This window comes from Gobius niger, assembly GCF_951799975.1.
Source record: "Gobius niger genome assembly, chromosome: 10".
Taxonomy (NCBI): Eukaryota; Metazoa; Chordata; class Actinopteri; order Gobiiformes; family Gobiidae; genus Gobius; species Gobius niger.
The window spans coordinates 1,373,736-1,386,901 of record NC_136861.1 but is presented as its reverse complement, the minus strand read 5'-3'; the positions used below and the strand labels follow the sequence as shown (position 1 = coordinate 1,386,901).

Genomic DNA, 13,166 nt, shown 5'->3' with positions numbered 1-13,166 from the left:
TAAATCTACAAACCTTTTGAGATTTTATGTGAATTAAGTTTATTTGTGCATGTTTGTCCTTGTGGTGACCCAGCAGCTGTATGAGTGGTTAGCACGGTGCCTTTACTTTTCATCACGGTGCTCTCTAGGACACTCTAGGACCAGTAGTTTGGAAGGTTTTCACTGCTGACGGACCTTGTCTCCAGAAAACCTACAAAACAAGTGATCCTGGAGCATTGTAGAGCACTGTGACCAAAAGTAAAAGTCCCATGCTGACCACTCAACAATTACACACAAATATATGTATATAAAAAAATCCTGGCATAAAACGTTCCATCAATTTAAACAATTCCCTTTCAGGGGGTCTAATTAGTTACATTAGTTAGGTTTGAATATTGGGGGTTGTAACCCCACTATCCCCCCCATGTTTTATGCCCATGGGTGCAGTTGCCTGAGATTGGGAGGTGACACTGTGCCTCCACGCTCAGTCAAAACAGGACTCGGCAGCAATCGGGCCTGTATTTACTCCCTCAAAACACATTTTAATATCTTTGCTCAGAGTGGGGTAGCAATTGCAAAATGTTTATCAGAAGGCTAAATGTGTAGGGTAGGCCTACGCGTGACATTTTCCCAATGCAAATTACATTTCTCAATTCAGTACACAGGGCACCAATGAAAACGTGTGACAGTTTAACTCAGTTTAGCTCCAAATATTGGCAGCTACATTTTAATAGTTTCCCTGATATTACATGTTGAGCACATTTAAAGCCCCAAAGTTCTCTCTATCCCGAGTTACGTATATCTATAACCGTCTAGAAACGGTCCTGTATCTGGCACTGTCCCAGCATTAAAATGAAACAAGTACAACAGCATGACATGGATGTGGCAGGAGAATACTGCTTTGTTTTGTGTGAATAAACTGCCACTTAAGTCCATGAGAGGGCGTTTGTCTGGAGTTCAGTCCGGGACAGGAGTGCGCATGCGCAGTGTTTTGCTTTACGGCAGCCCGCCATTTTCCCTCTTTCACTCGCTCCGCTGCTCGCGTTTGCGCACATGCTAACGGCACATGCTAACGACTCCTGCACGCTTTTGTTTGTTGTTCGGGACATATTTCCAGTCGGACGAACGAGGTGCGCCGTGGAGGCATTCGTGTCCACTTCCCAGTCTGATGGTGTGACTTGTACACGCACACTGGAGGAGCATAGGTAAGAACGCGCCGCACCCATGCTCATTTCACGGAGCGCTTAGCATAAGGCTAATGCTAATCCCGCACGGTGTGGCAATATGATTTAAGACACAAAGCAAAGGTGTACTTCCTCTAGATTCACGAGTGTGCTCTAGATTCTTGTACCTAACGGGCCGGGCTTGATTTGAGGCCGTTTGGGGCTTTGGAAATGTAGAACATGGCCCTTAAACGGTTCCATTGTATGCGCCCTCGGGCAGACATTCACCGTGGATTGGAGGCTTTGTACCGCTCGGATGGAGGCCACAGATGGAGACGTTTTGCACGATGATATGGATTAGGAATACATGTCCTGTCAAACAACACGGGCACAATCTGTCGGGGTGCGCAGGACTCCAATTGTTCCATTGATGTGTCGGATCATGAACATGTGATCACCCCCTAATGAGTCAACATAGGACTTCCTGTTCCGAAGTTTTAGCTTGGCTGTGTATTTGTTCTGCAATTCAATGTTCTAGTGCGTGTCTGTCGACATGCCAAGTATCATGGAAGTACAGGACATGCCTTGGTGCCATCGCTACACCTGTTTTGTTAAGTAACAAGTTGCTCTCATTTCCAAGGTAAAAGATGACGCAGTTTTTGCCCCCTAACCTGCTGGCGCTGTTTGCGCCTCGAGATCCTATTCCTTTTCTGCCGCAGCTGGAGAAGCTGCCCCATGAGAAGCACCACAACCAGCCGTACTGTGGGATCGCCCCGTTCATCCGGCACTTTGAGGTTTGTACACGACATCTGTGTGTACACGTGTGCCACTTGCATGTGTCGTCTTACAGTATGTTTTCTGAGCATACTCTGAACCTGTTTTCCCGGCTCTAACAGGATCCACGAGATGCTCCTCCGCCGACCAGAGCAGAGACCAGAGACGAACGTCTAGAGCGGAAGGTGAGCTAGGACTAATCAAATATCATGGTTTATACATTTTGTAAGTGAAGATCCATGTCTCCATTGTAGACCGCAGGTTCTCTTGCACTGAACCTTTAAAACATCAACACCTTTTACAAACACTCTACAGCGTACTTAATACTTTGATCTGCAGACAATTTCAATCTGAAGATCACATTAGAACTGAGAATGTCATATCTAATTCTTCGTATCATATCAGAATAAGGGTTGGTTTGCTCAAAACCCTCAGACCTTGCACTATGTAGCTCAGCATCACTATACAGAACACTCAAGCCTTTATGGTACTATCACTCCAAAGTAATGTCACATTTCAAACAGTAGTGGTATTTCATGGCCTTGTCTGTCCTTAAGTCAGAAGAGCCCATACTGGTTCTGTTGATTGCTGTGGTGGGAAACTCATGAATGGCCCATATATGAAATGTCTGAGCCGTGTTTGGTATTTGCAGAGGAGAGAGAAGATTGAGAGGAGGCAGACGGTGTTGGAGACAGAACTCAAACTCTGTGAGTGCATTTACCTCTCTGTACTTGTCTCTGTGCCTGTTTGTGTTGTTTCTGACTGAGTGCTAGGGCTGAACCATTTATCGTAGTGTTACGCTATGTAACATGATATTATTCCATGTCAGCTGGTGGCTGTTGTCCATAATTGTGAATGGGGCGGCAACACACAGCAATGTGCACTCCACCATGTGCGTTATTTTCTCCGCTGAACTAAGGTGAAGATTGTGCACATACTGTGAATAATCAATATTTATACTAGGCTTTTTCTCTGTTAGCCTCGAGTTCGCCGCCGTGCTTATTACCCCATTCAGAGTCCCGGGCCACATGTTTATGCTCTGCACACAGATGAAGATGAGCCATGTGCTGCTTGTATAGAGTAACTAGTGGTTTTCTGTAGTGTTGTCACAATTCTATCATTTCAACTCTATGTAGATACTGGTGGAAAAACCCTCGATACCGATATTGATACAATCGGCTATGTAAAATACCCTATGACCCTTGTTTGCAGTGGTCAAATGGTGGCGAGATGCAGAAGTTCCAACTGTCACCTCTGGGTCGTAAAGCAAGGCTTATGTTTGGGATAAAGATAAGAACTTCATCTCACAGCACGAAAACACAATTAAGAGCAAATAGCAAGAAATGATTTAGGCTATTTACAAAAGACTTTTGCATATTGTAGAAATTGGGGGCTATTATAGGCTATTTTGCACATATTTTAAAAAGATATAATGGACTAAAAAGGTCGTAGTGTGCATTTTATGTCAGTTGTAAATATTTCATTATTTGCATTGTGCAACAAAAAGTAATTTTTTGGTTAATGGAAAGTAGAATGTAAATAAAGTAGAATTTTATCCAAATGCTGTGCTGCAGGGGATCCCCACAATGACCCAAACGCTCAGGGAGATGCCTTCAAGACCTTGTTTGTTGCCCGAGTGGTGAGTACTCACAAACACACAATCCTTTTCCTTGTGCCATGGCTGATGTTTGTTTTCTCCTGCAGAACTACGATACCACAGAGTCTAAACTCCGGCGAGAGTTTGAAGTCTACGGCCCCATCAAACGGGTAGGTGTTTTCATCTGTCCACTTCTCTGTAGCAGACATGTTTTCCTCCAAGCCCCACATTTCACAACATACAATTCTCAAATAGTAACATTTTGTAAAACCAAAACAGAAATGGGCTGAAGCAATGCTTCTTTATGCCTGTACATGTTTGTGTTGTCAGGCCGAGCCCCCAGTCCAAAACACAGCTCTTATTAATGTCTACACTGCGTTCCAAATTATTATGCAAATTGTATTTCAGTGTCAAAAAGGTTTAAAAAAAAAAAGTTTTTCAATGAAACTCATGGATGGTTTTGTGTCTCAGGGCTCTTTGAATCACTGACATTAATCTCAGAGACCTGGGATAATTAGTTGTCAGGTTAAGCTAGGGCTGCTCGATTATAGAAAAAATAATAATCACGATTATTTTAGTAATAATTGAAATCACAATTATATTTTATATGTTCACGTTTCTAAACTAATGCTATAGGGATACCTGCCCCCTGCTGGCCAGCCCTCACACCTGTCCAACAGAGCCGCACGGCCTGATGACATCATCACAGCGCTTATGTTTTTATGTCAGACCAAAGCCTGAGCCTTTAGCTCGTGAAATATGAAGGGAATAGAAACAATCATCACAGCAGCTGAAGTAATAAGAGTTTGTTTGAGCTCCGTTGATCTGCTCCTGAAGAAGAGTTTTAGACTTTTCTACTAAACAAAACCAGTGTCTGAGCAAAGGATGTCGAGGCTTCTAAACAGCTGTTCTCCTTTCAGCACAAGGTGAGCTCTTAACAGCGGCGTTATCTCAAGAGTTAGGTATAAAAATATTAGTACGATATTATTTACAGTTCTGTCGCTGCGCTGGTGTTTCAGCTGATCAGACGCTTCACACAAACCGCACAGGACGGACCTTTTGCGCTTTGGATGGACGAGCGGGAGGGCATCCTTAATAATCGTTCTCGATTATGCTATTTTTGTGATCGTCTCGTGTAAGAATCGTAATCGAATTTCGATTAATTGCCACTGGCACGGTGGCTCAGCGGTTAGCGCTCTCGCTTCACAGCTAGACGGTCCAGGGTTCGATTCCCACCAGGACGGGGGCCTTTCTGTGTGGAGTTTGCATGTTCTCCCTGTGTCTGTGGAGGTTTCCTCCGGGTACTCCGGTTTCCCCTACCACTAAAAACATGTACAATAGGCCAGGATGAATGATGTGTGTGAGTGAATGTATGGTGGTGTCAGAGGGTCCGTTGGCGCAGACGTGTGTAGTCGTGAAAGCGCTTCTGTCAGTCTCCCTCAGGGGAAACTGAAGCTACAAACGTAGTTTCCACCACCGAGTATGGAGTGAATGTATAATTGTCTAATGTAAAGCGCTTTGTGACCATGTCTGTGAAAGGCGCTGTATAAATAAAGATATTATTATTATTATTATTCATCTTCCTTGACAATTGTTTGTCTCTTTCTTTCCAAATTTGCAATATCACTGTCACTTGCAGGATATTCACTTCACAAAATTCACAAAATGATGTATTACTGCCAATTAAGACCGTATTAACCACAGGCAAAAAGTACCTGTTTTAGCCTAAAGCCTAAATAAGATACAGGAGCTCAATCTGCTGCGGCTGAGGGAGGGCGGGCCATAACAGCTGCTGTTAGCTCAGTCTCCGTTAGCTTTACGTTAGCTCTGGTAGCTTTACATTTGCGCTCTAAAACAAGCTTTTTCTGTCCGTGAGGAGATCAGAGCGAGCTCAGGTAGGAACATAAACCGCTGAGCTCTTTCTGCTCCTGTCTCCTCCTCTCCAGTCGCTCCTGTCTCCTCTGGAGCTCGTGCTTCTGTCTGACCTGCGCTCGTGAGCTCGCCGCTCGGCTGCAGCGCTACTGCCCCATAAAGCGAACATAAAAGTGAAAATAGATACTTCTTTGGGGAATAAACTGTCGGAAAGTGCGTATTGGCAGAAAGTAATAGAAGGTTAATTCATGACGGGACACGTGGCTTCTTTTGCTGTCTGTATTTCACCTGTCCCTCGGACAAACAGGGAGAGCGGGGCACTTGTCTGGACAAAACGTTTAGCCCAAACACCAGCTGATTTCAATAATAGTAGAAGCTTGGGTGCGTGCGTGTGTGTTCTCAGAGAAGTGCTCTGGAGATGCTTTATAACGTTATTTGCAGCACTCCTCATAAAGCCTATTACACTTTCTTTTTTTTGCTCGCACAGGTGCTACCACTTATTTTTTTTACTCGCACATTCTCTAAAAATAGTCGCATATGCGAGCATTTTAGTCGCAGTCTAGAGCCCTGTTACTAAAGTCAGGCGTCACAAATGTCACCGAGCGTCAGACGCTCTGGCAGCGCGTCAGCTCAGAGTCTGTTCGTAGCATCTTGGAAGTAGCTGTTGCCTGAAATACACCTGCTACAGTTCATTGTTGATTAAAAGTCTGCAATAAACCACAAATACGTGAAGGCGGGCTCAGTGTGTGATCGTCATAAAGCTGCTCTATGTCGTTACGGCTTCATTGATGTTATTAGTGCATAATGCTTGTTTTCACCGGAGCTCAATGCGAGCTAACTGAGCTAGCAAGCTACGGTTTTCTCCCGGAGCTAATTGTAGATGATGTGAGTAATAAACTACAACATCAGCCTAGCTCAGTGTGTGATCATTGTTCTTTATTGACTTTATTTGTGCATATTTCTCATTTTCACATGAGGACCGGAGGTTTAGCTTAGCATTAGCTTTCTCCGGTGCTAATGCTACAACAGGCATCCTCGAGGCCCAAACACATTCCCAGCGCAGATTCAGCCTCTGAAATAAGTTTTTTTGTCGCCGCTTTTAATCCTGGTGTTTAGATAAAGAAACACTGATGTGTCTTTGTAAAAGTCCCAGAGCTGCTGTAGCTCCGGTTCACGATGAAGCTAAACCTCCGTGACTTGTGACTTGTTGACATCTGTGGGGCCGGCGTAGCCTCTGCCCCGGTGGCTCAGCTACAACGTACGTCACTGTGGGGGGAAAGCTCCTGATTGGTCGACGCTCGCGAATTTCTCCAAAAAGTTCAATATTTCCCAACTCGAGCGTCGGCCGCGCTGGACGCCCTGGAGGCATTTCAAAAGCTTACCAAGCGCGAAAAGCTTCAAAACGCGCCGCACAGGGACCTCTTCACAGATAACAAAATAAAGTGCTCAGTTTAAGATGAACTTTTTTGAACATGAGCTTGAGATGACCCATTTCTTTTAGTTAACTTAATAGCTCATCTGAACAGTCTCAACCAGTTGCACAAGAAAAAAAACTGTCAACTCAATAAGCATGTTTGTTTCTACTGTAATATAAAGGGCTGTAGGAGACTGAGCGTGTCTGCCGCTGTCTTTCAGATCTACATCGTGTACAACAAGCGGACGGGGAAACCTCGAGGATACGCCTTCATCGAATATGAACATGAGCGCGACATGCACTGTGAGTACCCCGCCCAGGCAGTGTGTCCATCAGTGTGAGGCCATCTGACACCGCCCCATGTGTCTGTAGCCATGTAGCCCTGTAGCCATGTGCATGTCCTGTGATAGGCTGTCGTGAGCTGTGGTTCTGAGGGGGCTTCCTGCAGGAGGGGTAGGCTGTGTTTGAGCTGTCAACCTGCACTTGTTGGGCTGTGACAGGGAACTATTATAAGTGTGAGACGTGTAGCTCTGCGGAGAGAGCGCTGCCTCTGGACGCGCATGGTAAGCACCAGGTGTACGGGCTCTCAACACTTGGGTCCTCAGCCCTGCTCCTCTCAGGACGAGCAGGGCTGGGACCTGTATGCGGGACAGGGAGGGGAGCGGGGGAGCGCGGGCCTCTGTAGTGTATTAACTGTCTGTTGTTCTCATTGCCACTGCAGCCGCCAATCTGTGATGGCTATTGGCCAAAGCTGGCTGGCAGATGATGATGCTTAAGATACATCTACTCTCCTACCACAGCTCAGTATATGGTTGGTATAATGGGTTTGTATGATGGGTAAGATTTCTTTCCACCCTCATATACTTCTTAGGGAGCTAGACTGGGCTCATCAGGTCACCCGCGCACTGGGATGTAAGCATGCAGTGCGCTCAGTACAGCGTAAGCCTCAGACAGACTAGTACACAAACACCTTTTCCACCGCCCTCAAACTGGCTCTGCCCGGCTCTACTCGGCACGCGTCTGCCTGCTTTTCCACACAGGGCCAGCACATCGGACAACATTATGTTATGGAACATTGCAGATGGGCGTAGCATGTGTAGTATGATTATTTCCAGCAGAATGCCGTTGAAGGAGGTCATTTGAACACGCATTAGTAACCATCATCAGTTTTCCGGCCGGCTTGGGCTGGCACTTCTGAGTGTTTGTCCAGTGATCACCCTGACCAGACCGTGTAGCTTTATTTTAAGGTGACAAAAAAGCCCTGAACAGTCTTTAAAACAGGTTTTGTTTATGTGTGGTGACCCTCATCTGTTTTTGTGGTGGAAAAGACTGGCTAGGTGGAGCGTGGCTTAAGGCAGGTGGAGCCGGTCAGAGTGCGTTTGGCTCTGGAAAACCAATGATACACACCAAACCTCATCACTTCAGTACTGCAGCTGCACTTACGCTGCATTCAAACATTCAGGAGCTGTTGTTATTGGATTTGTGTCTGAGCTTACTACACCAGTCAGGGACTCCCTATGCAATCCAGTGTAATACTTCAAACATACCATTCAAATAAGCAGAGGTAGGCCTCATGCTGATAAAGCTTGTTAGCCAGTGGGTGTGCGCACTGCGCAGGGCACTTAGCTTCACATTGTGACTGTTGTCCTGTGGGTGTGGTAAGGCCCAGATGTGGTCCTGTTGATGCGGAGGGCGCGGTAAGGCCCTGCTGTTGTGAGGAGGGTACAGGGTAAGGCCCTCTGAGTGCGGGAGGAGATCAGCCTGGAGATCAGTGTATGCCGTCATATCCTAAAGAACAGAACAGTGAGGTCCGTATGATGCTAACAACATTAAGACGACCATATGTGTAGTCTGATGCCCGGTAGTCTCTTTATGGGACTGAGTGAGTGGTGCTTCTGGCTGTTCGTAGTGGATGGTAAGGCTCTTTGAAAGGGTGTAAAGATGTTGCGCTCTCGTCTGGTGGAAGGAGGTCTTCTCCATAGTTCCAGCGAGCGGCCCTCTCGGCCTCGCCTGCTGCTGGTCAGTATACAGAAGCACTGATTCCTTGGCCACATAGCCCCTGTTCCTTTGGCCGTGGGCTCACATGTGTGTCTATGTCGCTCCACAGCCGCCTACAAACACGCCGACGGCAAGAAGATCGACGGCCGCAGAGTGCTAGTGGACGTGGAGCGTGGACGCACCGTCAAAGGCTGGAGGCCACGCAGACTCGGTGGGTAACACAGAAGCACTTTACACACATTCACACCCAAGGCCATCTGACCATGTGCATCGTTCCAAAGTGACGGTGCAACTTTTAGTCTACAGTGGCAAGAAAAGTAAGTACACCGTTGAGAATTTCTCACATTTCTGCCTGAATTGGTCACAAAGTGTGGTCTGATTTTAATCAAAATCACAAGAATACTACAGAAAAGCAGTTATTGTTGCAAAAGAAGGGTCAGCCAGCTATTTAATACAGGGGTTCACTTACTTATTCCATTGCTCGTCTAATCTGCAACTACAGATCAGACGCTCACAAGGATCAGGATGAATCTCGGATCATTCCTCTTTATAAAACTGCTGCAGATCAGCGAGACTCAGGCGGGGCACTTACTTATTCCACACGCCTGTGAATCTTTACATGTTGTGGCCAATAAAAATGTGATCAAATGTAAATGTTTGGGTGGAGTTAGTTTAAGCAGACACTGTTGAATCATTCCTGTGTTTTGATGAAGATCAGACCACATTTTAGGCAGAAATGAGAGAAATTCCAAACTACTTTTTCTAGCCACTGTACATATATGTACATATACTGTACATACATGCTGATCAGACCAGGTCGAGGTGAGCGATAGGTCAGAGGTGCAGTTAAAAGATCTTGGTCATAATCCGCCTCAAAAGGGTTAACCCTAACCCTAACCCTAACTCGAGCCTCAGATCAAACGCACTCTGTGTGTTTTATCTGCCGTCCAAACCCAAACCAAAACTCATCACTTCATAAACACTCTGTAGAGCGATGCAGTTTTGTTTTCTATTTACTTTTGTATTTTGAGCACAGGGAAAAATGAGTTTCATTTTTGCCAATTTTATTCTGAGATTATAAATACTGCCTAATTACAGAATAGCATTTATGCTTATTTTTTATATTATACTTGCACCATGAACCAAACCGTGGCATAGCGGAACCATTACATCCCTAACCGATACCAGTATACGAGCGACAGACTGGAGAATTGTTCATCCGGATAAGATCGTGGTATTAGGGTCCCGCTGGCAGAGGAGTGGGGCTTAGACAGCGAGGGAGGAGCAGCAGAGTGACACGAGCGAGAGGCCCCCCCCCCAGTCTGAATCATTTAAGTAAAACACATTTCACTGAACTGTCACTTTGGGGGAGTTGTGAAGTTGAGGAATAGCTGAGGAAATTGCAGCTTATTGGAATAATTGCAGGCAAGGTGCAAAGACCCTCAGCCTTTTGCAGTTACTAGCGCAGTATTTAAACCTCAATATCAAACAACCTGGAGGCCTTTGAGTGTGAGTGAAGCTACAGCCAAACAATGATGAAAAACAACTTCTGCTGTGCTCATAATCGCTCCAACAACTGAAAACTTCATCCGGATCTACAGAGCACTGCACACGAGGTTAAAGGGATGTTTCCGGATTTTTATAGGGCCTCATTTCCTAGTTATCAATAGAGTTGCTGATTTCTGGAGATATTTTTTTTTGTAATTCATGCAGTTCTTATATTTGAAGAGCTTCTTGGCGCTAGGCTTGTGCTAGGCTAGTGCATTTCTATGGTATCAGCTAGCCTGCATTAAACACAGTGTGACCCGCTCCACAGAGCACCTGAGGCAAATCACTGATAACACCAGACTAACCATATACATGTCTGTGTCCATAGAGTCATTTTTGTAATAAAACTGACCTTGTATCACATGAACAATCGCATTTTGAGGGACTATTTTCTAGCAGATTACTCCGCCGCTGCGTAGCTTATACAACCACAAAGCTGATGCTGCTCAAATATAAGGTCTTTTACATGCAAAATGGTTAAAATGACTATGGACACAGACATTCTTTTCAGGGACAAGTTTATCGGCAAATTTCACAACTTGCAGAGTCACTTTTAAGGCTCACGTTCACAAAGATGCTGCAAAAATAGCCTGAAAGTTCAAGTTTTATAATTTGATGCACACTGTTCTACCTACAAGCATTTGAGTTTACAATATACTAAAGGAGGATAAATTAACTTTCATTCCATTTCTAGATGTAAAATCAGGTATAGCTCCTTTTTAAATGGGGGTAAAAAATCTAATCACATCGAGTTTTTTTTTATGTAAGTTTTTTTGGGGGGGAAATTACTCTGCTTAATCAGAAGTGTGTTAAAAACAATAAAAAAGGTTTATCGCTGCATCTCTGCCGCACTATTTGGCAGCATGTTTCACTGTTGCCGGCTTTTGTGTGTAGGTTATTCTGGAATCATTCTGATCCCCACTGCTGCCTAATAAGTCAATACAATTGTGAAATCTTCAACACAATGTGATGGTCTTTATATTCAGGATTCTTTAATTTCTACAACAAAACCAGTATTTTTCACACAGTTTTCCTCAGAATCAGATTTACAATTTCACATTAAATAGTGTAGAAATCCTTTTATGTTCTGCTCAGTCCACACTGCACTGTGACCGAGCTTAAGCACTGCTGTATTAAATGTGAGTCAGTGTGCTGCTGCGGGGCTGATGTACTGTGTGTGTGTGTGTGTGTGTGTGTGTGTGTGTGTGTGTGTGTGCGTGCGCAGGTGGTGGTCTGGGCGGCACTAGGAGAGGCGGAGCAGACGTCAACATCAAGCACTCGGGCCGAGACGACTCCTCCCGCTACGACGACCGCGCCCTGGGCGGGTAAGTCTCCCATGGCCTGTGTTCATGGCTAAGGTTCAGGGCCTTTGTGAACGTGTCCACCTTTGTGTTCAGAGAACGGGACAGAGGCGAACGGCGGGAGCGCAGCCGTGACCGAGGCGAGCGTGAGCGCCGCAGGACCCGCTCCAGAGAGAGGCGCAGACGTACACGCTCCAGAGAGCGGGAGAGGGCGGCCGGAGAGGAAGCCAGCGTTGGGGCCGTGGCCGGAGGAGGAGGAGGAGGAGGAGGAGGAGGAGGAGGTGGTGGTGGTGGAGGCGGTGGAGGAGGCGGAGGAGGCGGAGGCGGCAGCAGCAGACGGCGGGAACGAGACAGAGACCGAGAGCCTCACGTCGAACGCAGTCGAGAGCGGAGCCGCGACAAGGAGCGCAAACGCAGGAGCCGCAGCCGAGACCGCAAGAGAGACCGGGACCGTACCAAGGGCCCCGAGGGAGAGGAGGCACCGCCTGGAGACGGGGCCCCAGACGGAGCAGAGCGAGGGCCCGACGAGCAGCCCGAGGTTGAGCCGGGGGCCGACGGAGACGACCAGCGGCGAGACAGAGACCGAGACAGGGAGCGCAGGCGCAGCCACAGAGACCGGGACCGCCGACGGGACCGGGACAGAGACCACAAACGGGACAGGGACAGGGACAGAGAGCGGCGCGAGGACCGGCACACCGAGCCCCAGGAGGAGGCCCCTGAGGAGGACAACGGCCCCTCACTAAAGGCAGACGCAGACTTCAACCAGGACGACCCCGTGGAGCTGCCCGCACAGGCACCTGACGACTACGGCAACGGAGAGAACGGATACAAGATGGAGGCGGCGGCGGCGGCGGCGGCAGGAGAGGAGTACTGAGCTCCTGACCCTTTTTAAAACAACACTTTTCATTTCCAATCTTTGTAGATGTGTGCTCAGCGCCCTAGATCATTTGGATGGGTCTTGTGCTCGGTGCATGGCTGACCCTTGTTCTGTTTTTTTTTTTAAGTGTGGGTAATGGCTCAAAGGCTTCAGACAACGGCACCTGCTCCCAATGAGAAGGAACTGATGAGTTATCAATCTGTCAAACCTATGTGAATTCCACTTGTGTTGTGACTGAGGCTATTGTTCATTCACAATAAATTTTTTTAACTATATTTTTTGCTCTATGTTGCTCTTCTTTTGCCTACAGATCTTTGTAGTCAATCTCAGGGCCACGGAGATACTACTCCCTGTCCATTCCATGTAGGGACGTTAGTCTGGTCACGGAGCAGTTGTAGCAGTTTGAAAAGCCTAACGTGCACAGATCGTCAGTGAAATAAACCAATCGGTAATTAGCGGACGTGACGACAGCTGTGTCCAATTCAGAAAATATAAACTGACGAGACTCTTTGATCCATGATTAGTTGTGGCTAATAACCAGCACATATCACTGTTGAGAGGACGACAACATGGCGGCGCAGTGAGTGACTTCGTAACCTTATCAAGTCTCTGACGTCGTGATTGGTTCGGGCTCAGCCGCCGG

The 13,166-nt window shown here is 46.6% G+C and overlaps 1 protein-coding gene across 1 annotated transcript; it reads left to right on the top strand.

Moving 5' to 3' along the window:
- The first annotated feature begins 1,047 nt into the window (after window positions 1-1,047).
- Window positions 1,048-12,798, top strand: snrnp70 (small nuclear ribonucleoprotein 70 (U1)). Its single transcript, XM_079565452.1, has 10 exons — window positions 1,048-1,184; window positions 1,783-1,936; window positions 2,039-2,101; window positions 2,569-2,623; window positions 3,491-3,555; window positions 3,621-3,683; window positions 7,021-7,102; window positions 8,907-9,008; window positions 11,571-11,670; window positions 11,743-12,798. The coding sequence occupies exons 2-10, from the start codon at window positions 1,790-1,792 to the stop codon at window positions 12,518-12,520; spliced, it is 1,455 nt and encodes a 484-aa protein (XP_079421578.1). The 5' UTR covers window positions 1,048-1,184; window positions 1,783-1,789; the 3' UTR covers window positions 12,521-12,798.
- The last annotated feature ends 368 nt before the right edge of the window (window positions 12,799-13,166 follow it).